The following is a 26,784-nucleotide window of genomic DNA, read 5'->3' as shown; positions in this document are numbered from 1 at the left end:
CTCTTAAGGACACATAGTAACCATTAAAGATGCTCTTAAGGACACATAGTAACCATTAAAGATGCTCTTAAGGACACATAATAACTGTTAAAGATACTCTTAAGGACACATAGTAAACATTAAAGATACTCTTAAGGACACATAGTAACTGTTAAAGATGCTCTTAAGGATACATAGTAAGCATTAAAGATACTCTTAAGGACACATAGTAAGCATTAAAGATACTCTTAAGGACACATAGTAACCGTTAAAGATGCTCTTAAGGATACATAGTAACCATTAAAGATACTCTTAATTAACACTGAACTTCCCCTGGCTTCCCACTCTCTGGAGCACAAAACAGCCAACTAGGTTGTCAGATGTTTAAGGAAGCTGCAAGAATAACAGTAGATTTAGAAATATCATTTAGCCTCAAGCAGAACAAGGAAGACACTTTTCAAGGCTTTCCCATCAATCTCTTTCCTCTGCCTCAGTCACACAAAATGTTATCTTTGAATAACATTGACTTCTTGTCTCACCAAATCACCCTCCTCTGGGGTAGCTTTGATAATGCTGGCTAACCTTCAACACACTAATGTCTTCCTAAATCTGTTATGAGTGTAACTGCCAAAACACCGTGAGAAAGAGGGCAAAAAGGATTTTTTTAAATGGAGGGCCAAAACACTGGGTTGTGAAGCCCCCAAAGTAAAGTGATACCATTTGAAACAGACAGCTGATGTGGGGGTTCTGTTTCAGGGGTGAGGGGGAAAGAGAGGAAGGAGAGACACAGAGACAATATCAAGAAATAGGAAACAGTGGCAGTCAGAGGAGCAGAGTGTGGGAGAATCACACAATAGAGACAGAAACTTAAACTAGGCTATCTACAGTGATCTCCTTGGTTACAGAGAATGCTGGATGCCTCCATCTCTATCCTATCACCCTCCAGTGGACAAGATGGAAGTGCTATCTCTGCACTATGTGAGGGCCAGATGCAAAAAGTTCCCAGGACAATATCATAGTTAGATGCATTTCCTCTCTTTAAAAAGATGAGTTTTAAATGCAATAAAACAGAAGAGCATTGTAAAAAAAAATATCTCCCCACACAAAGAGAGGGAACATAATCCTGAAAATGCAGACTGGCCCCAAGAGGGAGTTAGCACAGGGATAGGAAACAGTTTCAAGAAGTGTCTTGTGCCTGATAGGAAACAAAGACTTAGTTATTATAATCTCATGTCTTGAAAGAGCCTGAGAATATAACTTTAATTTCTGTTTTATAGCTCACCTCACACATTTACCATAAGTAACTTTTTCCTGTGTTTAACATCAGATAAAATCTGCTATGGAAAATAATAAAAATTTGGATATCATTTTTCTGCTCACTTACAGCTATTCTTCCAAAATCCAATCCTATAATCGCACTTACTTTTTGTTCCTTTAAAACCCTTAAAGGGGCCAAGCGTACCATTAGACAGAGCAATTGCCGAGCATGCTCTGTGCTAGATATCTAGTAATTTTAAATAATTAAATAAACAAGATACTTGATATTCATAGCCCGGACGATCTTGAAAGAGATTAAATCAACATAGTCTTTCTCCCCTTTTTCTGTTATTTGTGAGAGAGAGGCCAGAGGACAATTTTCAAGAGTCTCTCCTTCTACTGTGTGGGTCACAGGGATGGAACTCAGGTCACCAGACTTGGCAGCAATCAGGATTGTGTAATCTTTACATCAGCTTCAGACCAAGTTGGTTGCTGTGTGTAACTGTGTCTAAGGTTGAGATGAGGTCTAGAGGGGAAGTCTTCTGAGACAAGTGGTCACAGTAGCTCTACTTCACCATTAGATAACTATCTTCAGGGCCACATAAAATTTCCATATTTTTAGTATTCATTTTGATTTCAAAATATTACTATTTAGAAGCTAATGAGAAGGCTCAGCAGTTAGGTTAAAGTAGGCACTGCTTTATCACAAGACCTAGGTTCAGATCCCAGCACCCACCTTGGGCAGCTCACAAATGCCTGTATACCCAGGTCCAAGGAATCTGGTGCCCTCTTCTGGCTCCCATGAGCAACTGTATATAGGCACAGACAGAAAGACAGACAGATGGACGGACAGAAAGACACACACACACACACACACACACACACACACACACCTTGGGCTGGGTAGGTAAATGGCTGAATTAGAAGCACATACTGGTCTTACAGAGGACCTGAGTTTGATTCCCAGCAGCCTCTTGGGCTGCTCACAACTACCTGTAAATACAACTCCCAGGGGATTGAACATCCCTGGTTTCCATGGCACCAGCACTCAGATGGCATACCAACATGTAGACATGGACACATAATTTAGAATAATACATCTATTTGAAAACAATAAAACTGATTCTTTTTAAAATATTAATGTATAAGTACCTAATACATGTATTATCCGGCTAACATCCAGCAAGTCTCTGGCTTTTGTGCCTCTCCCTTCAAAAGTTTCTGTCCCGTCTTTAGACTTGCCTTAACTGCTGTAGACTTCTTTTGCTTTGAGATTTTTGTATGGTTGTGTGAGTGCCACTTATTATACCCCAAAAACTTTCCTTTAAGAACCTGTAAAATGTAAGGCTCCAGAAAATCCAGAAAATGGCCACTCTTCAGGCGAGATTTACACCGTGGGTGCTGAAGTCACATTTTCCTGTGAAGAAGGGCACCAGCTGGTGGGAGTGAGCACAATCACGTGTTTGGAGACTGGCGAGTGGGATCACCTCAGACCGTCCTGTGAAGGTACACTGAGAAAATGGCTCACTGTACTGGGTGGTTCTAGAAAGATGAAATGGTTGGTGCGGGGAAGCTCCAGGTCATGCCAGTCTTTGTCCTGAAAGCCAGGAGTCAGGCTCAAGTTTAAACATGACAAGGGGATAAAATCTGGAAGCTGTAAGCTTTCAGAGGGCTTTACACGGTTTCAGAAAACCACACTTTTGGTCTCTCCTTCCAGCCATTTCCTGTGGTGCCCCACCTGTTCCTGAAAATGGTGGTGTTGATGGGTTGGCATTCACATACGGCAGTAAGGTGGTGTACAGGTGAGTGTCTAACTTTAACAGTGTAGTACAGTAGTTAATAGCATGCCAGCAGTAGTGGAATACCAAGGAAAGCAGAAACAATCCCAGAGGGATATGTTTCCAAGATATATATATATATATATATATATATATACATATATTTATATAAATATATATTTAATGAGTGTGTCTCGTGTCTGGGCAAGTGTTTGCCCCATGTGTGCAGTTGCCCATGGAGGCCAGAAGAGGGCATCTCATCTCCTGGAGCTGTAGTTATGAGCTTCTGATGTAGATGCTGAGAGCCAAACTCTGGTCTTCTGTAAGAGCAATGTGCTCTCTTAACTGTTGAGCAATTTCTCCAGCCTCCCCGGAGGGTTATTATTATTATTATTATTATTATTATTATTATTATTATCATTATCATTATCATTATCATTATTATTGAAATAATTGGGTTCAGTATGATGTAAAGAAATCAATTCTGATAACCTCCTTGTAGTCATATCCTTAAATCTCCTGACCAATAGCTTGCTGTTGACACTGGCATCCCCCTGAGGCACCATGGTGGAAGGCATTACCTTGGTTATTACCCAGCTGTGAGTCCAAGCCTTATAGCCTAGGGACTTAGCCCACCTCACTCTCAAACCCAGAACTTTCTGCTTTCAGCTATTCATCATGGCACACACTGGAGACACACCAAATTCTCACATCTGACCTTTGCATATTACTAGAGGGAAGATGTACAATACTCAACCTTGCAAAAAATACAATTTTGAATCATTATTCCAATGTAAAAACAATTCCCAAAATATGTAAATTCCTTACAGTTTTTTTAAGGGTTTTGGTACACATAATATAAAATGCAAAATCGAGCTGAGGAGATGGAGGACCTGAGTTTGAATCCCCAGAGCATATATTCTGTGTGTGCAGTGGCCCATGGAGGCCAGAAGAGGGCATCTGATCTCCTGAAGGTATAGTTACAGGAGATTATGAACTGCTGATGTAGATACTGAGAACCAAGCGCTAGTCCTCAGATTCAGGTGGAGCTGGGTGCCATGGCATGCATAGATGGGGACAGACAGGACAAAGACAGAAGAGTCCCCAGAACTCTCACACCTGCTCACTAAAGGCAGCAACAAACAGACGCTGCCTCAAACCAGATGGAAGGCTCAGGACCAACACCTGAGGTTATCCTTCAGCCTCCCTGTGCATGACATGGCACATGCATGGCTGCACTCATACATATGAACAAATGATCACACACACAACATCACACACTCACACAGGTTTAAAGTGTGCAAAACAAAGCTCTCCGTACTCAGGCATTTGCCTCTGTCTTTTCCAGGTGTGATAAAGGATATACTTTGGCTGGGGATGGAGAGTCAGCATGCCTTGCTAGTGGTTCCTGGAGTCATTCCTCTCCTGTGTGTGAGTTGGTGAAGTGTTCCCAGCCTGAGGACATAAACAACGGCAAATACATCTTAAGTGGGCTCACCTACCTTTCTATTGCATCGTATTCCTGTGAGAATGGATACAGGTAAGGGGGTCGGGGCGGGGACCTGCCCTGCTTTCTACAGACTTCCTGCTGTCCCTAAGCTTGAGTGAATGAGCTAGCTGACTTTCAGACCAGGTCTATAAAAATAGGGAGGTCCTAAAATGTGTGTGCTTCTTGGGGCCTGGCTTCCAGCGAATGTCAGGGAGACCGTCCATCTGTGACTCCAGAAGTTCTCACAGCTCAACCGCTGGAGCGTTCAGACTCTAAAGAGGAAAGACAGGTTGGTTTGCAGAGCACAGCATCATACTTGAGGAAATGCCTTGCCATGGATCGTTTGTGTTTACACAGTTTATCAAGATGATATTTACTAGTGCATGGCATAGTGCAAGAAAGCGGGGAAGGGTCTTAATTCTGTAAGAAGTTCACTTGCGCGTGTACACACGTGGGTGTGCATACGTGCATGTACAGGTGCATGCGTGTCAGACTGTGTCCAGAAAGGTATTCATCAGGTTCTAAAGCGGAACAGATCGAGTGGATAGAAGTAAAGAATTAAGGGCCAGTGGGATGGCTCAAAGGATAAAGGTGCTTGCGGCTAAGCCTGATGGGGAAAAGAACTGGCTCCTTCAAGTTATCGTCTGACCTCCACACATTCCACAGCAACAACAACAAACGGTATATTTTTAAAAGAACTAATCAAGACTGTCAGAATAGGTGGGTAAGCTCTGCCACGGGTACAGGGTTTGCAAAGTCAAAGGACAACCAGATGTCAGAATCATGAGTGACACAGCCCAAACCCCAGGTCCTGGAAGGACAGCGCCTTTGACCTTGTGAGACTGATCACCTGTCTGTTCAGGTGTCCAGCTTCCAGGTGGGTAATAATTAAGCTATTAACCCTTCTCATCCCAGTAACCTGACAGTCAGAAGCTCTGGAGTTCCCCCTTTACCAATTAACATATTAGACTTGAATTTTGCACCAAGTGATTGTTAAGCTTCTTTACCCATTCATTATTTTAAATGGGCTGGCTGGTGTAAATTTCTTTTACATTCATACAAAGCAATACAGGGTGAAGAACTGCTAATTGTGCACTAAAACAAAACATTCAGACTGTATTTTCTTCCAAGTTCTATTTCTCCATGGAGAAAGTGTCCACCCAGTGAGAGGAATGACCTGAGCGCTCTCTCCTATCTGTAGCTTACAGGGCCCATCCCTCCTTGAATGCACAGCTTCCGGCAACTGGGACAGAGCGCCACCTAGCTGCCAACTTGTCTCCTGCGGAGAGCCTCCAATCGTCAAAGATGCTGTCATCACTGGGAGCAACTTCACTTTTGGGAACACAGTCGCTTACACATGCAAAGAGGGGTAAGTAAGCCCTGTAAGGAGGGGACATGGAGCATCAAGGACAGAAAATGAATCTCCCTGACAGCCAAGGCAGAGAGCTCCCTGCTCTTGTTTTCTGAAAGCAGAGAGGAGGCACACTTCCCAAACAGTAGCTCCCTGGAAGGTACTAATTGTTAAGATTCAGATAGTAGACAAAGAGCAATGCAATACAAAATATCTTTATACTTTAACTAAGAATGTGGGAAAGCCATCGAAGCAGGTGTGTGTCTGTTTATCACCCACAAAAGTCATAAGAATAGTAAGTCAGCATAGGGAATAAAAAAAATGGGGCTCGGGTTTCTCATTCTGATAATCTTACCTTGAAAGTTGATATTGGCAAAGCAGGAAATGCACTGGAAAGGGCTTGAACTTGTGGCCTCATTTGATGGCCAGGAGAGCCCTGTGAGGCAAATTTGCAGGTTGATACATCCTTGTGATGGCCTGTTTAGGATCTCAGGCTGCCAAGGCATTGAGTGTGGTCCTACTCACTCTCCATTGTGGACACTGTGTGTTTCTTCTCTGTCCACACTTTCTTGTTACTATTTTCATCATTCCTGGCCTTCGCACACTAGAGTGCTCCCTGGAGAAGCCATGTGTCCTCTCTGTGACTCGAATGTCCGCCTGTGGTAGTGGTTCTCAACTGTGTGAATGCTGCAACCCTTTAATACAGTTCCTGAAATTGTGGTGACCCCCAACCATAAAATTATTTATGTTGCTACTTCATAATTGCAATTTTGCTACTGTTATGAATCATAAGGTAAGTCTGTGTTTTCTAGTTGTCTTAGGTGACCCCTGTGAAAGGGTCGTTGGACACCCACCCTGCCATAGGAGTTGTGACCCACAGGTTGAGAACTGCTGTCCCAGGTCAAGTTAGTTCCCTAGAGGCTGATATCTGTGAGAGAACAAAGAATACAAGGAATGGCTTAGCCAAGGGCAGGGGGCGTCAATGAAGCCAACAGTGAAGCTGTTAACTGGTGCTGGAGTGAGGGCATGCAGGAGCTGAGCTTTTGGAGAAGATGTGTTTCATGTCACCAGCCGAGACTCTGTCACCAGGACCACATAGTGACATGTTCTTGAGGAGACCTTGAGCCTCAAGCTCTGACATAAGAACTTTCTGATAAGTTAAAACAACAGCAGCAATAACTTTAGCGTTGTCATATGATTATCATATGAAGTGATGGGCCCCTGCTGTCTGCCCATACATAATACAGGAGGGAATTGTCTAAGGCAGTTGAACAAGTGAATAGTCATTTCAACCACAAATCGCAAATCACTACCCACTTGTAATTTTTTTATGAAAGACAAAAATCGACTATTAAAAGACAGTCTTCTTTTTCTGGAGTTCAAACTCTTGATGATAGAACAGTAAGCCCTTTTGAGGAAACCGTCCTTTCTTCCGGGCGCTGTGAGGGAACAGCCTCACAGGAAACAGAGTTTCTGTCCTGCTCCCTTGTCTTCTGGCCACATTTTTAACAGTGCCTTTGAACTATACAGAAGTAAAAATAGCACAATGCTCTGTTTAAAATCACCTGTGTTATGGAGATAGAAGCACGAGTTAAGTCTTTGCTATGATTGAGTAGTTTTATGAAAGAAATACGATATGACAGCTTCTCTTGGAAGCCAGCCTCAATGCCTATTTGCAATTCTCATGTTAACAAATGCCCATTTTGTCATTATTACATACACATTTTCATAGGCAAATATACTTTTATTTTACATGTTAGTTTATATTTGTACATATTGCCTCATTTAAGAAGTATCTTTTAAATCACTTCTCTCTTTTAAAATAGTTATTTTATTTTTAATTGTGTGTGTGTGTGTGTGTGTGTGTGTGTGTGTGACTAATCTCCCTCAGATATGTGCTAGTCAGCTGGACTTTTACACTGTTATAAAATATGCCTGCATAAGAAGGACTCAGCTCTGGGCTAGGGAGATGACTCTGCAAGTAAAGTTCCTTGTGAGGACTAAGATCAGATCCCCAGCACCCAGGTATAAGCACAGCAGTGTGACACTTATCTTTTTTTTGTTTGTTTTGTTTTGTGTTTTATTTTGTTTTCAAGACAGGGTTTCCCTGCATAGTCTCCTGGCTGTCCTGGAACTCACTTTGTAGACCAGGCTGGCCTCGAACTCAGAAATCCACCTGCCTCTGCCTCCCAAGTGCTGTGTTTAAAGGTGTGCGCCTCCAACACCTGGCTGTGGCACTTATCTTAACCCCAGTTCTGAAGGAGACAGAGACAGGCAGATCTTGGTGGCTCCCTGGGCAGCCAGTCTAACCAAAAGAACAAGTTCCAGGTGAAGTAGAGAACTTGTCTCAAAAAACAAACTGCAAAGCAATTGAGAAAGACCCCTGATGTTGATCTCTGCCCTAGATACACATGCATATGCACGTATGCGCACATGAGTACACACACACACACACACACACACACAGAGGCACCACAGAGGTGGTGACATGTTCTTGAGGAGACCTGGAACCTCAAACACTGACATGAGAACTTTCTGAAATCCTAAATTAAAACAACAACAGTAATAACTTTAGCATTGTAATATGATTATCATATGAAGTGATGGACCCCTGCTGGCTATCCACAATACAGGAGGGAATTGTCTACAATGGTTGAACACGTGAGTAGTCATTTTATCACAAATCACAAATCTCTAGATTACTCATTTCTCTACAGTACTACACTAATGTGCTCCCGCTTTATGTGCTTATAAAAGCAGAATTACACAGAGTGTTCCTGTCTGTTTCCTGGCACATATAAAATGGTATATCCCTGGCCTAGACATTGCAAACTGTAGCTTGGGTCATGGAATATTCATATTTTTAGCTTTGCAAGATAGTAATAAGATACCAAAATTAAAAGTGACCTTGCCTGCCCAGTTAAGGTGTAACTTACATGTGACTGCCAGCAGGTGGCGACAACACCTTCAGTCAAGAAGAGGTGAAGCGTCCAATCATAAACAGTTATCTGGAATTCCAAATCTAATTGTTTAAAACACACAAATGAAGCGAGCGTGGGAAGACTGTAAGAGCCAGCAGGCAGATTAGGAAGCTGATTGTGATAGGGAGTCTCCTATAGATGACAGGAAACTGCACCCATAATTCATCAACAATGTGGCCAGAAATACCATTACTCATGCTAAAGCAGAAAGCTAGAATTCTCACAGGGCCCACCCCCAGACAAAGAACTACAGGCAATTAAAGAATTCTGAATGAGGGAGAATTAGTCTTACCAAGGGATGAGCCCCCTCATTGGTTATCCAACACCAAGTGATTGGCCCTGAAATCTTACATACAATCAACACGTAATGGGCTCAGCAGGTTGTATTTGCATATTTGTGCATAAATATGTAACAGGAGGCCACCTATCTGAGAGGAAACAAGGCAGAGAGACATGGGAGCGACCAGAAAGACAGAAGGAAAATGAGGAGGAAAGAGAGGAGAATAAATGATGTAACTGTTTTAAATTTTTTTAATGATACTTTAAAAACTAACACATGAAAGTCTAAAACTTATATTCATTAATGGGATATCACCTATTATGTCCGTACATGTGTACACAGTGCCATTCTTCCAGTAGGCTAAATGTACCTACCTACTCATATATTTGCCGTTTCTTCCAAAATTGTTTCCTGTAGCTTATTGAAATGTGCACCACGGTTACCTGCAGTCTCAACTTCTACTCCTGCGTCCCTTTAACCTAGTGCCCCCTGATCAACCTTCCCTCTGCTCTTTCCGGTATCTGATCCCTAGCATCCCACTCTAAGCTCCAACAACAGCTGCTTATTAAAACCAGTATGCTAACAGTTTTCTTCTAGTATCTCATTTATCAGAGCTCTACTCTTGCAGTGCCTTGTCTGTGCTGAACCTTTCACAGTGGAAACGCGCCTGTTGTCCTGGCTAGTTCTGTGTCAACTTGACACACGTTAGAATCAGCAGAGAGGAGGGAGCCTCAACTGAGAAAATGCCTCCTCAAGATCAGGCTATAGACAGCCTATAAGGTGTTTTCTTAATTGGTGACTGATTGAGGAGGGCCCAGTTCATTGTGGGTGGTGCCACCCCTGAGCTGGTGATCCTGGGTTCTATAAGAAAACAGCCTGAACAAGCCCTGAGGAGCAAGCCAGTAAGCAGCACTCCTCCATCACCTCTGCATCAGCTCCTGGCCAAAGACTGCTGCCCTGCTTGAGTTCCTTTCCTGACTTCCTTTGGATGATGAACAGTGATATGGAAATGTTAAGCCCAATAAACCCTTTCCTCCACAGCTTGCTTTTCGTTGTGGTATTTCGTCACAGTGATAGTAACCTCTAATGCCAGTTCGGAGTCTCTCCTTACAGAAAAAAAAAAAAAAAAAAAAAAAAAGGCTTTCTGTGTCCACAACAAACTCTCATGATATGGCTCTCTGGACTCTTTTCTCGAAGCTCCCCCAGGAACCTCAGCTGGGCATTAATTTATTGGTTTGAAAGGTTTTGCATACAACTCGAGTAGTATGGATTCTAACGTAAAACCTGTATCAGGTACAGATCTGCAGTTAGCAGCTGCCTCAGTTCTCTACCCAGCATCTCGGCAACCACAGAGACGGAGCAGATTTTACCAGTGTGTCGTGTTAAACCTCCTTCCGGGGTGTGGATTCCTTCCAGACACTGTTACCAATTCAGTCTGGGGATGTATTCCTTTTCCTCTCTGGTTCCCTCCTCTGTCTAGTCCGAAAGGAACCAGGGTATTCATTGGCAAGCTTGCTTTGCTGGCTTCAATTTCTGCCTCGTGTTGAAAACATGGAGATTTCCTTTCTGGTTAGCCCAGCTATGTACTTAAATTGATTTCTGTTATATCTTATTAAGTATTGTAGAGAAGATTTGCAGATTATGTGATAGCCAGAACCAGGAATCTGTTCATGTCCTCTTTCTGTCTTTTCCATTTCTATTTTCCTCCTGGAGGCTTGCCCAGCACAGCCCTAGCATCTTGTTATATTAAGAATAGCATCATTGTATCCAAGCCATGACTTGTAGGTAATGCGGCCTGCCTTGCTGTCTCCTTTTCCATCTAGAACTCCTCCCTGAGGCTTGGGTAGCACACCCCCTGGCAACTTGTTCTGTTAAGAATAGCATCATTGTATCTAAGCCATGACTTCGAGGTAAATGTGGCCTACCTTGCTGTCTCCTTCTCCATCAGCAGCTGCTCTCAGACTCATGAAGGTGGAGTTTTTCCCCTTTCAAGTCTCAAGTCTGCTTTCCCTCTGCCCTCCATACTGTATAAGCCACCCAGACCTGAACATACATGAACATGCAAACAGTCTTCCTGCTGTCTCACTATTGCTATTTTAATATGATATAATATGTTATTAGTTCTTTGAGAATTTCACACATGCATATGGTGTCATTTGACCATGTTCGCTCTTCCCCACAAGTCCTCTAGCGTCCCTAAGCCCTCCTCCCAACTCATGGCCTCTGCTTTGATTTGATTTTTACCACCCACTGAGTCCAGTTTTCACTGCCCATGCACTGATGTGTATTGAACTGTTCCCTAGAGCATGGACCACCTACAGGGGACCACGCCCTTAGGGAAAACTGTCTTTCCTTCACCTAACTCTGACAATTGTCAATAGGGATGGATGCTGGAGTTTGGTTGCTTGATTGATTTAAACTTTTATACTGCCAGTGAGCTTTCATGAAGCCCCTCTCTGAATCATGGGAGCAAGATACATTCTCAAGTTTACAGTGAGGACTGAGGACTTCAGGAGACCAGAGTAGAATGACCAGCGCCAGGACAGGAAAGAAGCAGCAGCTCCATCCAACTCACCCACACAAATTTACCTTTTACCCACAATTTAGCTTTCAAAATTGTTATCAACACCCCAAATGCCAGAAACAGGTACTTCAGGCAAGATAGACGGGTGGCCCTTCTCTCTCTCTCTCTCTCTCTCTCTCTCTCTCTCTCTCTCTCTCTCTCTCTCTCATCCTTAGGTTGACATTTGTTGGTATGAAACTCAGAGGTGTGGAAGGGTTAATGACATCATAAAAACCTCACTGAATTTCCCTCTTTGATTCTTCTCACGTAGAAGCTTCTAAAGGGAATAATTACTGGATCTATTAAAACAAGAGCTTTGATCTTCAATAGTTGTTATGAATTGAAATAAGATTAATCACTGCTGCTTTCTATTATTCTCATTAACCCGCAGCTGTTTAATGAGCGGCTTTTGCCCTTTTAGAAGGGGACAGGATGCTGCTCTCAGGTGCTCACTCATAAAGCTCCCAGGGCCCATGCTAGTTAGTAAGTATGTGGGAATTCAACTACTGAAAACTGGCGTCGGAAAGGAGTCTGTCCATTACTGAAGGAGTCCTGTGTATTGCTGGAGTCCTAAGGCATCCTTCCGATGCTGATGGACTCCTTCCCCAGGGACATAGGGTATGTGGCTGATTGTTAATAAAAGTATAAAATATTGTCCCCGAGACCTCTTGACCAAGAGTACAAGGGTTACAAAGAGTTGGAGTGAGTAAACCTTCATCTGAGGTGATACGGAATCCAAGTTTGTCTCACAGCTTAGACAGCCCAGTTTCACATTCTCTCACTTTGGTAGCCAGCAGTTATAGGAATATGCTCTCAACTATAAAATGCTTATTCTCTAAATGACCCCTCAACAAGATAAGCGAGTAAAAGATATCCCCTATAATTCCAAATACACTTCCAAGCTTCTGACAGAAATAAATAGTACAAGCAATTTTATGTTTTAGTGATTAAGTAATGGCATATGCTCAATTCTCCTAGATGTCATTAGGGGAATATATATCCTTTTTATCATCTTAAAATTTTAACCTTTTTCATAGTATTCATCTTTGTTTATCACCTAACCTGTCTTCACTTGAGTACATTCTCTAGTGATTCAACGCCCTGACCTGCTGGCACTTGGGAAATTACAGAATCCTCAGGAACTCCATGTTAGGCACAGGGCAGAGACCAAATATGTATCTTATAGTGTCACACTGTAACAGTCTGTCTGCCACATTGTGTCATTGGCAGCTGCAAACAAGCACTACACTAATACAACATCTATGCCCTGAGGAGGGTCCTGTATGAAGAGGAGATGACATCCTGTATGAGGAAACACATGTTAACTGAAATGCATAAAGAAAAACAAAAGTCTTAATCCAGACTGGGGGATAACAAAAGATTCTAAAATTGAATTCTTCACATTCAAATCTCTTTAGAGTGTGTTTTCAGTGGTCATTGCCCATTCAGTTAGAGAGTTGCTTTGCTCTAAGTCTTTCATCAGGAAAGAGTAGTTGGTGGAGAGTTATCATTGTAAGGTCAAAGACCCAAGACCCCAAGTGCTTCCAAATTATATAATGTAATTTTCACGTTCTCAAGATGCTCTGTGGAATGAGGAAGATTCTAGAGACAGACGTGTCCGCCTCAGAGCACCTTGAGCCAGGGAATAAAGGAAAAACTTTATGTACAATGGATTTCTATAAGTCAGGGCTGTCTAGATCTGTACATATGAACTTCAGCCAGTGGACGATGGCAGGTACATCAAGGGGTCGGGGAGCAGGATGACGCACGTTTCAAAGTATGTGAATGATTCAAGTTGTGCTGTAAAACATCAGGAACCTCGGTAAGATGCTCTACCCACAACGTGTCCTATGCAGGGGCACTCAAATCAGCAGGCCCAGCCTGGTGGCTTTTTAATAAATTTGCTCACTAAGCATTCTGCCTGTGGGTGCCTCCCTGAGTGTGACTGTTAAAAGAGAGGTCACCTAAAAATCCACTAAGTCAATATCCACCTAGGAAGACTAAAGTTTCCCCAAACCATGAACTGAAGAGTCCCCAGGCAGAAACCTCACTCAGCAACTGGGAGTATCTAAAGGTATTCATGGGACCTGCTCCTGTGCATTGGACAGTGCATGACCATAGGTGGGGTACGGTGATCTACTGACATCTGTCATTTTTGTTGAATTGCCCATTAGTCTCCTGTAGATATTATGGATATGTCTGCTGAGGACAATGGAATTCCAATTTTTCTCTAATGGATTATTTCTTTTAGACCTAAAAGGGATCTCAGTGGAAGTTTCAGTTGCTAATGACTTAAGAGTCTTTGCTGAACAGTGGGTTCAATGATTTGCACTATGACACCTCCACGTAGTTCCCACAGCATCCCCACAAACAGTAGTCTTAGCTAACTAGTCCGAGAAGGAGAGGGTGCACTGTGGGAAAGATGTAAGTGGTGGACTCTAGTAACTAAATGTGAATCTCACATCTACTGAGAGTTGAGTGGTGTGTGGCAAGTGACAGATTTACTACCCAGCCTTCTGCATGATGAACCGGTCATGTGTCTAACAAGGATCAACTAGGCACCCAGCTGTTTTCATTCCCTTCCTTATTAGTAGTAACAGAATAACACACTGAACCGATGGTAGATACCCCTTCAAAATTCTGCTGTCTAAGAGACTTAAAGGGAAAATCAGAGGACCTCAGATACAGTGCTCCTAACCACACAGCCCAATGTTGGTTCTGCTCTATTGAAATAGCCCTAGGGATCATATTAATAATCTCTCATCAGATATAGGCAAAGAAAGGCTGGGAGCTATTGAGTAAAATGTATCCATACACTCATTTTACGGCATAGCCACATACAGAGCAAAGACTTTTAACTCTTACCATGTGGTCAGAGGTTTTTGGAAACACTGGATCCTAGAATTGTAATCACTGTTTTAAAGTTCACTGAATGTAAGTGAGCAACTATAAGCTGAATCTAGGCTAAATGTGGTTCACTAAAGCTTTTTCTTAAATATGACTATCAAAATCAACAGACTAAAGCTATCAAAGCTATGGAAGCCTAATATTAAATTGAGTCAAAGCTTACTTCTCATTTTTATTTTTAAAACTGTGAAGTAGTTAAGGACAGGGGTCAGGCTCGGTTGGTGAAATGAGGACCTGGTTATGATCTTCCGAACCCGTGTAAGAAACTTGGGGTAGGTGTGGGGGCGTGGCCTGCTTATGTGGGGGTGTGGCCTGCGTATTATTCTAGTACTGGGGAGGTAGAGAGAAGCAGATCTCCAAGGTTCACCAGCAAGCCAGCCTGGAGCAAACAAACAAATAAACCTGCCTCTCAAAAAGTAAGGTAGAAGGCTCCTGATAAATGATTGTGACCTCTGACCTCTCCAAGCATATATACATGTACAACTGCGCGCACGCGCACGCGCGCACACACACACACACAAAACACACAAATGTGTAACTATCACTAGAGTTCTTTAAATAGCAAGAGTCTTAAATCTATTTTCTTACTGACTGACCATTAGAATTGTTTGAACAATAAGCTCAATATTCAGTTGCCAAATATTATTTAAAAAAAAAAAAAACAAAAAACAAAGAATAAAAGCAAAGTTAGTGTTGGAAAGACTAAAAAAACAGGAAGAGAAGAGAATGCCTCTTGTCTGTTCTTCATTAAGTCGTTTCTTTCTCCTGATTCCCATAGCTACACCCTTGCTGGGCCTGACACCATCGTATGCCAGGCAAACGGCAAGTGGAATTCAAGTAACCACCAGTGCCTGGCTGTCTCCTGTGACGAGCCCCCCAATGTGGACCACGCCTCTCCAGAGACTGCTCACAGGCTCTTCGGAGACACCGCTTTCTACTACTGTGCAGATGGTTACAGCCTGGCTGACAATTCCCAGCTCATCTGCAATGCCCAGGGGAACTGGGTTCCCCCCGAGGGCCAGGCTGTGCCGCGCTGCATAGCTCACTTCTGTGAAAAACCCCCATCCGTTTCCTACAGCATCTTGGAGTCTGTGAGCAAAGCAAAATTTGCAGCTGGCTCGGTAGTGAGCTTCAAGTGCATGGAGGGTTTTGTGCTAAACACCTCAGCGAGGATTGAATGCCTGAAAGGTGGAGAGTGGAGCCCTTCTCCCATGTCGGTCCAGTGCATCCCGGTGCGGTGTGGAGAGCCTCCAAGCATCGCAAATGGCTACCCGAGTGGGACAAACTACAGTTTTGGGGCCGTGGTAGCCTACAGCTGCCACAAGGGATTCTATATCAAAGGGGAGAAGAAGAGCACATGTGAGGCCACAGGACAGTGGAGTAAGCCCACGCCCACCTGCCACCCTGTGTCCTGTAATGATCCACCTAAGGTTGAGAATGGCTTCCTGGAGGTAGGAGACTAGCAAAAGATCCATAACTTCCATCTCTTATAGGGCCACCTACCGTGATTGATTCGGTATTTCCAAGTAGTGGCAGTGAACAGATTGATTGTTGAAACAGAAATAGCTCAAGTCTACACAGTGTGTACTGAATAATAGTGGATCAAGAAAATTAAGAAACCTTACAATATATACATCTTTTCAAGTTCATATTTTATGCATACAGGTATTGGCCTACACATATAGCCATGTACCCTGTGTGTGCAGGTGGGCCAGAAAAGGCATCAGATCCCATAGGATCAGAGTTATAGACAGCTGTGAGGCACCATGTGGGTGCTGAGAATTCAACCTTAGGCCTCTGGAGGAACAGCCAGTGCTCTTAACCACTGAGTCACCCCTCCAGCCCCCTCAATATGCATCTTTCTGCATTATAGTAGCCTATAGACAAGGCCTTTGCAGCCATATCTTAGCCATAAATATGAAGTTGGAGTAAGCCAATTTTGATGAAATTCCATTTTGTTATTTATAAAATTCATTGCCTAAATGGAACTAGAAAGATATTTATTGTTACTCTGATTTTAAGTGAAATAAGAGGTGCAGTTTTTGCATTGCTCGTTTGAGATATCTAAAGGTAATCTCACCACAATGAGCTAATTGTTAAATAGGATACAATTGTGGTCTGTCCCCACCCTAAAGTGTCTTCCCACTAAGTGTGACAGGAAAGACCAGAACGAGGGCTGTCGTTCTAGCTCCAGAGGTAAAGTGCTTTCTGTGCAAGAGCGAGATGTGAGCTTGATCTCCAGGCCCCAGGGTAAGAAAAGCCAGGCATGGTGCCACACACCTAGAACCCCAGTGCTGGCCAGGCAGGGACAGCCTGGTCCCCAGGGCTCACTATTTTACCAGTCTTGCCTGACTGACAAGCAATAGTTAAAGACTGTCTCAAGGAACAAATAAATCAAAACAAGGTGGATGGCACCTGAGAAATGACACCACACAAAAGAAAGGGGCAAGGGAAGGAGGAAGGAAAACAGGAGGAGAGAGTAGTCTAGTCTCCCAAGTCAAAGGCCATGGTGCCTACCATCTTAAGCAGACAATATTTAATTGAAATTGTTTTGAAAGCATCTATGTATACCTTTAATTTTGTTAACTTACTAAGTTCCCTGGGTATACTGTTGGTACTGCCCTTCAGCTCACCAAGATCTGTGTAGACCCCGATCTTATCTCTGTTGGGTCCCATAAGAGTTTCTACAGAGGAAATGACCTCATTGCATCTTCCACATTCTACTTCTGCGTCTTCCCATCTCACAGAAATTAGGGCAGACCCATTTCAAACAGCATAAATCTTTTCTCGTGGAAGTCCTGACTGATCAATTGTAAATGTAGGTCTCTGGGTCCTGTTCTGTTTGACTGTCAATGTGCTGTCTGACTGACTGTCAATGTGCTGTATCTGTTGGTTTGCCTGTTCTGTAGGCTGTACTGACTTTTCGTTCCCTGTCGTTCAGCACACCACTGGCAGGACCTTTGAGAGCGAAGCAAGGTTCCAGTGCAACCCAGGCTATAAGGCAGCCGGAAGTCCTGTGTTTGTCTGCCAAGCCAATCGCCACTGGCACAGCGACGCCCCTCTGTCCTGCGCCCCTCTCAACTGTGGGAAACCTCCTCCCATTCAGAATGGCTTTTTGAAAGGAGAAAGCTTTGAAGTAGGGTCCAAGGTTCAGTTTGTCTGTAATGAGGGATATGAGCTCGTTGGTGATAATTCTTGGACTTGTCAGAAATCTGGCAAATGGAGTAAGAAGCCAAGCCCGAAGTGTGTCCCCATCAAGTGCGCAGAGCCTCCTCTCTTAGAAAACCAGCTGGTATTAAGGGAATTAGCTTCCGAGGTCGGAGTGATGACCATTTCCTGTAAAGAGGGGCATGCCTTGCAAGGCCCCTCTGTCCTGAAATGCTTGCCATCTGGGCAATGGAATGGTTCCTTTCCTATTTGTAAGATGGTCCTTTGTCCCTCGCCTCCCTTGATTCCCTTCGGCGACCCCGCATCTTCCGGTGCTCTTCATTTTGGAAGTACTGTCAAGTATTTGTGTGTCGACGGGTTTTTCTTAAGAGGCAGTCCAACCATCCTCTGCCAGGCTGATGGCACCTGGAGTTCTCCATTGCCCGAATGCGTCCCAGTAGAATGTCCCCAACCTGGGGAGATCCTCAACGGTATCATCCACGTGCAAGGGCTTGCCTATCTCAGCACCACGCTCTACACCTGCAAGCCAGGCTTCGAGTTAGTGGGCAATGCTACTAACCTCTGTGGGGAAAATGGCCAATGGCTTGGAGGGAAACCAATGTGCAAACCCATTGAATGCCCAGAGCCCAAGGAGATTTTAAATGGCCAATTCTCTTCTGTGAGCTTTCAGTATGGACAAACCATCACATACTTTTGTGACCAGGGCTTCCGGCTCGAAGGTTCCAAATCCCTGACCTGTTTGGAGACAGGTGACTGGGATATGGATCCCCCCTCTTGCAATGCCATCCACTGCAGTGACCCACAGCCCATTGAAAATGGTTTCGTGGAAGGTGCGGATTACAGATACGGTGCCATGATCATCTATAGCTGTTTCCCTGGGTTTCAGGTGCTTGGTCATGCCATGCAGACCTGTGAAGAGTCGGGATGGTCAAGCTCCAGCCCGACATGTGTACCCATAGACTGTGGTCTCCCTCCTCACATAGACTTTGGTGACTGTACTAAAGTCAAAGATGGCCAGGGACATTTTGATCAAGAAGACGACATGATGGAAGTCCCATATCTGACTCCTCACCCTCAACATTTGGAAGGAACAGCCAAGACCTTGGAAAATACAAAGGGGTCCCCTGCTTCACATGCATCCCACTTCCTCTATGGCACGATGGTTTCCTACAGCTGTGAGCCTGGTTATGAAATGCTGGGAATCCCAGTGCTGATCTGCCAGGAAGATGGGACGTGGAATGGGACCGCACCCTCTTGCATTTCCATTGAATGTGATTTGCCTGTTGCTCCCGAAAATGGCTTTTTACATTTCACACAGACGACTATGGGCAGTGCTGCACAATATAGCTGCAAGCCAGGGCACATTCTGGAAGGCTCCCACTTAAGACTTTGTCTGCAGAATAAGCAGTGGAGTGGCACTGTTCCACACTGTGAAGCCATCTCATGCAGTAAGCCAAACCCACTCCGGAATGGATCCATCAAAGGAGATGACTACTCCTACCTGGGTGTGTTATACTACGAGTGTGACTCTGGCTATATTCTCAACGGCTCTAAGAAGAGGACATGCCAAGAAAATAAAGATTGGGATGGGCATGAGCCCACGTGTATTCCTGTGGATTGTGGCTCACCCCCAGTCCCCACCAATGGCCGAGTGAAGGGAGAAGAATACACATTCCAAAAGGAGATTGCATACTCTTGCCGTGAAGGCTTCATACTGGAAGGAGCCAAGAGTCGTGTCTGCCTTACCAATGGAAGTTGGAGTGGTGCCACTCCCAGCTGCATGCCTGTCAGATGTCCTGCCCCACCACAGGTGCCAAATGGGGTGGCAGATGGCCTAGATTATGGGTTCAAGAAGGAAGTAGTGTTCCACTGTCTAGAGGGCTATGTGCTGCAGGGGGCTCCAAGACTCACCTGTCAGTCCAACGGGACTTGGGATGCAGAAGTCCCCGTCTGTAAACCAGCTACCTGTGGTCCTCCTGCCGACCTTCCCCAGGGCTTCCCTAATGGCTTTTCTTTTTATCATGGGGGCCATATACAGTATCAGTGTTTTACTGGTTATAAGCTTCATGGAAACCCATCAAGAAGATGCCTTCCAGACGGTTCCTGGAGCGGCAGCTCTCCTTCCTGCCTACCTTGCAGGTGTTCTACACCCATCATTCAACAGGGAACCATCAACGCAACTGATTTGGGGTGTGGAAAGACGGTCCAGATTGAGTGCTACAAAGGCTTCAAGCTGCTGGGACTTTCTGAAATCACCTGTGATGCCAATGGCCAGTGGTCTGACTTCCCACTGTGTGAGCATGCTCAGTGCGGGCCTCTCCCAACCATACCCAACGCAATCGTCCTCGAGGGCAGCCTTTCAGAGGACAACTCGGTAACTTACAGCTGCAGACCTGGCTACATCATGCAAGGCAGTTCAGATCTGATTTGTACAGAGAAAGCGTTATGGAGCCAGCCTTACCCAATGTGTGAACCCCTGTCCTGTGGACCCCCACCAACTGTAGCCCACGCAGTGGCAACAGGAGAGGCGCATACCTATGAAAGCAAAGTGAAACTCAGGTAAGGTGATGGGTGGCTGTGAAGTCTGCAAGGAGTGTAAGCAAGGAGATTATAAAATGAAGTAAGAGGTGAAAAATGTAGCTCATTAGGAAGAGAACCACCATCCCTGGGCTGCCCTCCAAACCTCAAAGCTTTTAACACTTTATTTACTCAGGACAGTGTAGAAATCCACTTACTATGAAAATAAGTATATACCCTTTCCAGATTGTGGTTCTAATCAATCCTCATGGTGCTCACAAAGCCGCAAGGTCCTCTAACCAGCCTCAATTATGTGTGAATCACTGAGTAATATAAATAAGGATGCTATCCAACCTGTGCTACTTAAGCTAAGGATACGGTGCTCACATAATGGAAACTCCCCTGTCTGCAGAGAATTAGTACATTAAATATTAAAATGAAAGACATGAAAATTTGGAATGAACTTAGGAATTAAAGTTTTTATTGGAATAAATAGACACCATGTTCAAAAGCATCTCAATTGTCTCAAGATCTCGCTTACATTCCTGGGAGAACTACGGGCATTAACAGTTCATATCTGACTGATAACTTAGCACCTCTTCTGGGGTGATCCATTCTGAACATTTTAGCACCATCTGTAGTAAAAAGTAAAGCTTATGAAAGGATGGAATGTTAGGTAGCTGAACAGTACCAGAGACATGAGCACAAAACAAAGGAATGAATGGCCAGTCCGTGCCTTTGAAGTATATTTTAAAACTTGATGTGGCAGGCATTCTGAGAGCCACAATGTCACCTGCTTGTCAGGACTCACCTGGGGCTTTGTCTTTGGCATGTGACCAGTCTTTGCTTGGTTTCCACTAATCAGGTTGTTCTGATTGTACAAGACTCCTGTCTCCCACCTAGCCAGGTTAATATGTGGAATTTAAAAGGTGTCCTCCAATGATCACTATGAATTAACTAAATGGTCTGATTTGAAAGCCAGCCTATGGGAGTGGTAAGAACATGGGTACCAGAGACTCCCTCTAGAGAACAGTTTCTCCACATCTCACACTACCCACGCAGAGTCATGTGGCTTCAAGAAGGGTGCCAACCTCATCAATGCCAAATGGCAGCAAGGGTCCTAATGGCACCTGCTCATGAAGTAGGCATGAGAATTTGATGAGTTGATGTTTGTAAAGTACACAGGAGAGTCAGCAGAAAATAATTATTGTATGGAACCATTTGCTACATGAGTATTTAAATTTGTAAATCACATGGGAACTTAAGAGCCAATTTGACCTAAGTTTTAACTATACTATAGCTATGACAGTGCTTCATGACCAAGTTTAAAAGGAGTACCTTGTACAAGCACCTCAGACAGTACTTGTTGCACAGTAGACAAACCATAAATACTACGTCATATTCCTATCAGTATCTGAGTCCATTTTGAACTTCTCTATAATTTCTTGAACTAGTGACCATTTCAGAATGAACCAATAATAAAGGAAAGTAACTTAAGCAACATCTAAAACAACCTTAGCTAAGGATTTATCTGGATGTTGCTTTATTACCATTTTGTGCAGTGATGCTATCCATCTGACCTTTGACCGTTTCTTAGGTTTCTCATAAAATGTCTCCTGAGCCTTGTGGCAGTTCTGTTCATCTGAGCATAGGCCGGTTACAGTGTAGTGCATGCTTGAAGGTGTTCATTTTCTCGTATGCATTTCAGGTGTCTGGAAGGGTATGTGATGGATTCAGATACAGATACGTTCACCTGCCAGCAAGATGGCCATTGGGTCCCTGAAAGAATTACCTGCAGTCCTAAAAAATGTCCTGTGCCATCCAACATGACACACATACGTGTTCACGGAGACGACTTCCACGTGAATAGACAAGTTTCTGTGTCATGTGCAGAAGGGTTTACCTATGAAGGAGTGGACTGGTCAACATGCCAGGTGAGATACTGTGTCCCACCTGGGACGTGTAAGCCTAACTCTGGCATCTGTTACTATGACCAAAATTCACATCTTGCTCTTCTGGAAAGAACAAATTCCTAAGTTTTCATTTACATGCAAAGATTAGAGATGTTTCCTAGAAATAGAAGGGTGAGGCTGGGATGGACTGGTGGTTCAGAGCATGTGCTGCTCCTCCAGGGGACCTTGGCTTGGTTCCCAGCACTCACATGGTAGCTCACAACTGCAGCTATAGGTCAGGGGCCGGATGCTCACATGCACAGAGAAATGTGCACACAAAATGCTCACATGTATAAAATAAAATTGTTTAACAAGGAAAAAAAGAAAGAAATAGAACTTGGGTAATTTTTTCCTAATATTCCTAGTGTTAGAATAAGAAGGATCCAACCTTAAGGGAAATGTTTAAAAAAAAAACCCACAGGGCTGGAGAGATGGCTCAGAGGTTTAAAATACTGACTGCTCTTCCTGAGGTCCTGAGTTCAATTCCCAGCAACATGGTGGCTCACAACCATCTGTAATGGAATTCAGTGCCCTCTTCTGGTGTGTCTGAAGACAAATAAAGTGAACTTATATACATAAAATAAATAAATCTTTTTAAAAATACTATAATGAGATATCCGTACCAAAGCACCCCATGCCCGAGTGAGTGTCTATGTGGAGGAGCCTGCTATGGGCTGTGATGGTCTTAGGCAGAAGGCCCAAGGCTGCACACGCAGACAGACAACAGCAGTCAAATTCTGCCTTCACTGTTTATTATTTGTTTACATTAGAAAATCATTTAAGCCAGGTGTTGTGGCCCAATCTATTAATATAGCACTCAGGAGGCAGAGGCAAGAAGATTACCAGATTTGTTTGGGCCATGTAGCAAGACTATGGGGGGAACAGGGTTGGAGAAGGGATGGGACTCTGTTGATGCAATGCTTGCCCAGTATACCTGAGGCCCTGGGTTTGATGTCCATCCCACATAATAATGTGCAGATGGTGATGCGCACCTGAAATGCAAATGGGAGAAGCAGGTGTCACCTGAGAAATGTGAGGATAGCTTGGGCTAAAAGATGGGGGGAAAGGGGGTCTGTACTTCAGGTTTCCTTATTGGAAAACAAGTGTGCAAAATAACATGCATCTCCTATAGCTATTGTGAAAAGGTGTCTACTACTTTTGCAAGTTTTGATCTTTCAACAGTCACCAGCTGGTCAGCACACACAGACACTCTTGACCATCAAATCTGTGGTTAGCTTAGCATAAATAGCTTTCTGTGTGTAGTCTAACAGTTGCTAACTTGATACCTTGTTAAAGACATGAATTACCACTCGGATAGCAGGCCTTCCTAGAAGAACCTCTTATCCTAGCCTCCACATCGGAGATGAAGGGATGCATTGGAGAAGTCTGGCAGGTGGCAACTTCTTTCTGGTCCCTGCACAGTTTAGGAGTGCCCTCTGCCTTCTACATAACTCTGCTTCTTGCTAGGTTCATGCCAACACCCCTCTGAAACCAGGAACCTTGCAATTTACCACTGCCAAATAAGGTGTGCCAGAGAATGTGTTCAATGAACCACTCCGAGACAGACAGGGAAAGATCGGAGCTTCTGTGGCCTGCCTTGGAGAAAAGGTTATAAGCAGGAACAGTGGATAACACCAAAAATTTTAGAAAATTCTTGTTGAGATATATTGCCTAATGCTGCTCTTTCTCAGAAATGTGAAATTAAGATATGGGATAGCATGAAACATCGGGGTTCACTGGGATAAAAGGTGGAGTATCTGCACCAACCCTCTCTCAGTCTATCCTCTAGTTAGCATACTACACTAAAGACTTCCTTATGGCATGGCTCTGTATAAGAGAAGGTGCTTATCTTGTGTTTCTGAGGCGTCAACGAGTGTTCAGTGCTGACTGTGAACAACTTTTTGATGATTAATGTTTTTTAAGACCTACAGATAGATTAAAAAGCAACTTGATTGGGGAAACCCTGGGTCCTTTCGACTCTCACTTTGGGGATGAGTTTGCCATATAAAGAGAATGCTCACTTATTAAATCCTAACTATGACTCTGTGGTCTGTTCTTTAGCCCGACGGTACATGGGAGCCACCATTTTCTGATGAGTCCTGTATCCCAGTTGTTTGTGGGCATCCTGAGAGCCCAGAGCATGGCTCCGTGGTTGGGAATGAACACAGCTTTGGAAGCACCGTTGTTTATCAGTGTGACCCTGGCTACAAATTAGAGGTACAGTAGCAAACTGTTCAACAAAAATGAATGTGCTCTTCTGATATGCTTGGGATTCTTTCTACTATTACAATTAATTGGCCAGGCAGTGGTGGCGCACGCCTTTAATCCCAGAACTTGGGAGGCAGAGGCAGGCAGATTTCTGAGTTCAAGGCCAGCATGGTCTACAGAGTGAGTTCCAGGACAGCCAGGGCTATACAGAGAAACCCTGTCTCAAAAAAAAATTAGAATAAGTTAACTTTACCAACACTGCTCCTAAAAACATACTATTATATTTCATTACTTTATTTTCTTAATACTTTCTGAAAAAAATAGTTAAAAGATGACTTAGAATTTTTTTCTTTTTTTTTTCTTTTTTTCTTTTTTCCTTTTTTCCCCCCCAAGACATTTTAAGCACACAAATATTAGCAGCCAGGTGTGGTGACACATTACCAGTGACCTCAGCTATCAGAGGTCAGAGACAGGAGGGCAACAAGTTCAAGGCCTGTCTGGGCAGCTGTCAAGGCCATGTCACAAAACAGACATTAAAAAAAAAAAAAAGAGTCAAGGGATATAGCTCTGGGGTAGGGTGTTCATCTAGTATATTTATCGGAAAACAAATTAAGGCTGGAGAGATGGCTCGGCAGTTTGGAACACTTGCTGCTCTTACAGAGAACCTGAGTTAGATTCCCAACACCCATGTCAGGCAGCTCCAAACAGGTCCCGCTATGCATCACTATAGGACACCTTCAACAAGGAAGTACTAGAGTGAAGCCGAGCGCTTCACCAGCAGCGAGCACACAGGCCCTGACAAGCTCTCGCCTGAGATGACAGGTTCCCTTGGCCTTCGTTTAGGTTTCATTGCTGTGAAGAGATGCCATAACCACGGCAACTCTTATAGAGGAAAATGTGTCATCGTGGAGGGAAGCATGGCAGCACACAGGCAGACAGGGAGCTGAGAGTTCTACATCTTGATCCACAGGCAGCAGAGGTGAAGACTCAGACACACTGCCCTTACTTGAGCTTCTTGACCTCAAAGCCTATTCCCCTCCCACCCACTTCCTCCAACAAGGCCACACCCACTCTGGCAAGGCCACACCCACTCTGGCAAAGCCACACCTCCTAACAGTGCCACTCCCTATGGGCCAAGCGTTCTATGGGAGCCATTCCTAGTCAAACCACCTCACCCTTTGATATATCTCAGAACTATCCCAAGGAAACCTCAATTTTATCCTTAAGATGACTCCTAATTGCAGTACTATATCCCCACCAGCAGCACCCATGTCTCCCTATGAACTTTAATGGGAGCGCTGTAGTTACTTCCTCTGAAAGCCTTATCCAACCGTCTAACTCTGTCACAGGAGACTGTCATCTGGCTTTTGTGTTTACTTACAGTGGTGTATAAGAACAGGTCAGATGTTAAATGTTTGTGGTGTTGCCCACCCCCCTTTGTGACTGTGAAATCAAAGAATTGCCGTAAGGGAGGGAGAGGGCCGTGAGAACTGGAACCAGGTTTCTATGGTTCTTATTTTATTTCCTCCAAGGTTAAGAAAATAAGTATGAAAACAAAATAGGTTGTGACTGGAGGCTTTGAAACTGGGGCACTCCTTACATGAACTTACTGATCTTGAAATTTCTTAAGAAAACATATATACATTTTTTTGGAAACAAAATATACCAAAAACTCATGAAATTTGAAGAAGTTGGTAATTTAACTTAAATGGTGGGTTAGCAACCTCGTGTTAACTATGAAGCTGACTGAAGTTTATTAATAGCTGTTCTCATTTCGACACATTAAAATCATCACCCGAGAGTCTTTTCAAAAGGTCTATGCCCAGCTACTTGGAGAAATAATGAGTAAAGTGAGAGATATAAAAGACTGCCTGGAATCCCTCATCACACAAGAAAGTGGGAACCCGAAGGAGGCTGGAGACCCGGATCAGCTGTTACAAGCACCCTCTGCTCTTTCAGGGAATTTGATTCCTAGCACCTGGCAGTAGCTCACAACCCTCTGTAGCTCACAACTCCAGTTTCAGGGATTCTAATGCCCCTGTCTGGTCTCTGTGGGCAGTGCACATGTGCAGTGTTCAGACATATATGCTGGCAAAACACCCACACACATGAAATAAAAATACGTAATGTTTAAAGAAAACATGAAGCCAACTGGAGGAAGTTTCAAAAGTCCTTTGAGCAGCAATCCAGGTGATGCTCCCACCAGAGTGACAGGTATCCAACAGCATGGACAGAGAGAAGACTCACAATGGTCCTAAAGAGCAAAGACCCAGAACTATTAGCAGATGCTCCTGTGCAAACTTACGTCGAGATAACGTAACTGAAGAGGAAGGATTGGCTCCTTAATGCAGACT

General features: G+C 43.9%; 1 protein-coding gene across 1 annotated transcript in view; it reads left to right on the top strand.

The window, feature by feature from the left end:
• The window catches only part of Svep1 (sushi, von Willebrand factor type A, EGF and pentraxin domain containing 1), a 178,925-nt gene that overhangs the window by 129,349 nt on the left and 22,792 nt on the right, over nt 1–26,784 (top strand). The window contains 8 exon segments of the mRNA XM_021200005.2: nt 2,566–2,742; nt 2,954–3,038; nt 4,363–4,554; nt 5,705–5,872; nt 15,364–16,036; nt 17,527–20,312; nt 21,979–22,204; nt 24,284–24,439. Coding sequence (XP_021055664.1) covers nt 2,566–2,742; nt 2,954–3,038; nt 4,363–4,554; nt 5,705–5,872; nt 15,364–16,036; nt 17,527–20,312; nt 21,979–22,204; nt 24,284–24,439 — 4,463 coding nt within the window.

This window comes from Mus pahari, chromosome 6, assembly GCF_900095145.1.
Source record: "Mus pahari chromosome 6, PAHARI_EIJ_v1.1, whole genome shotgun sequence".
NCBI lineage: Eukaryota > Metazoa > Chordata > Mammalia > Rodentia > Muridae > Mus > Mus pahari.
The sequence above is the reverse complement of the archived record's forward strand: the minus strand, read 5'-3'. Positions and strand labels throughout refer to the sequence as shown.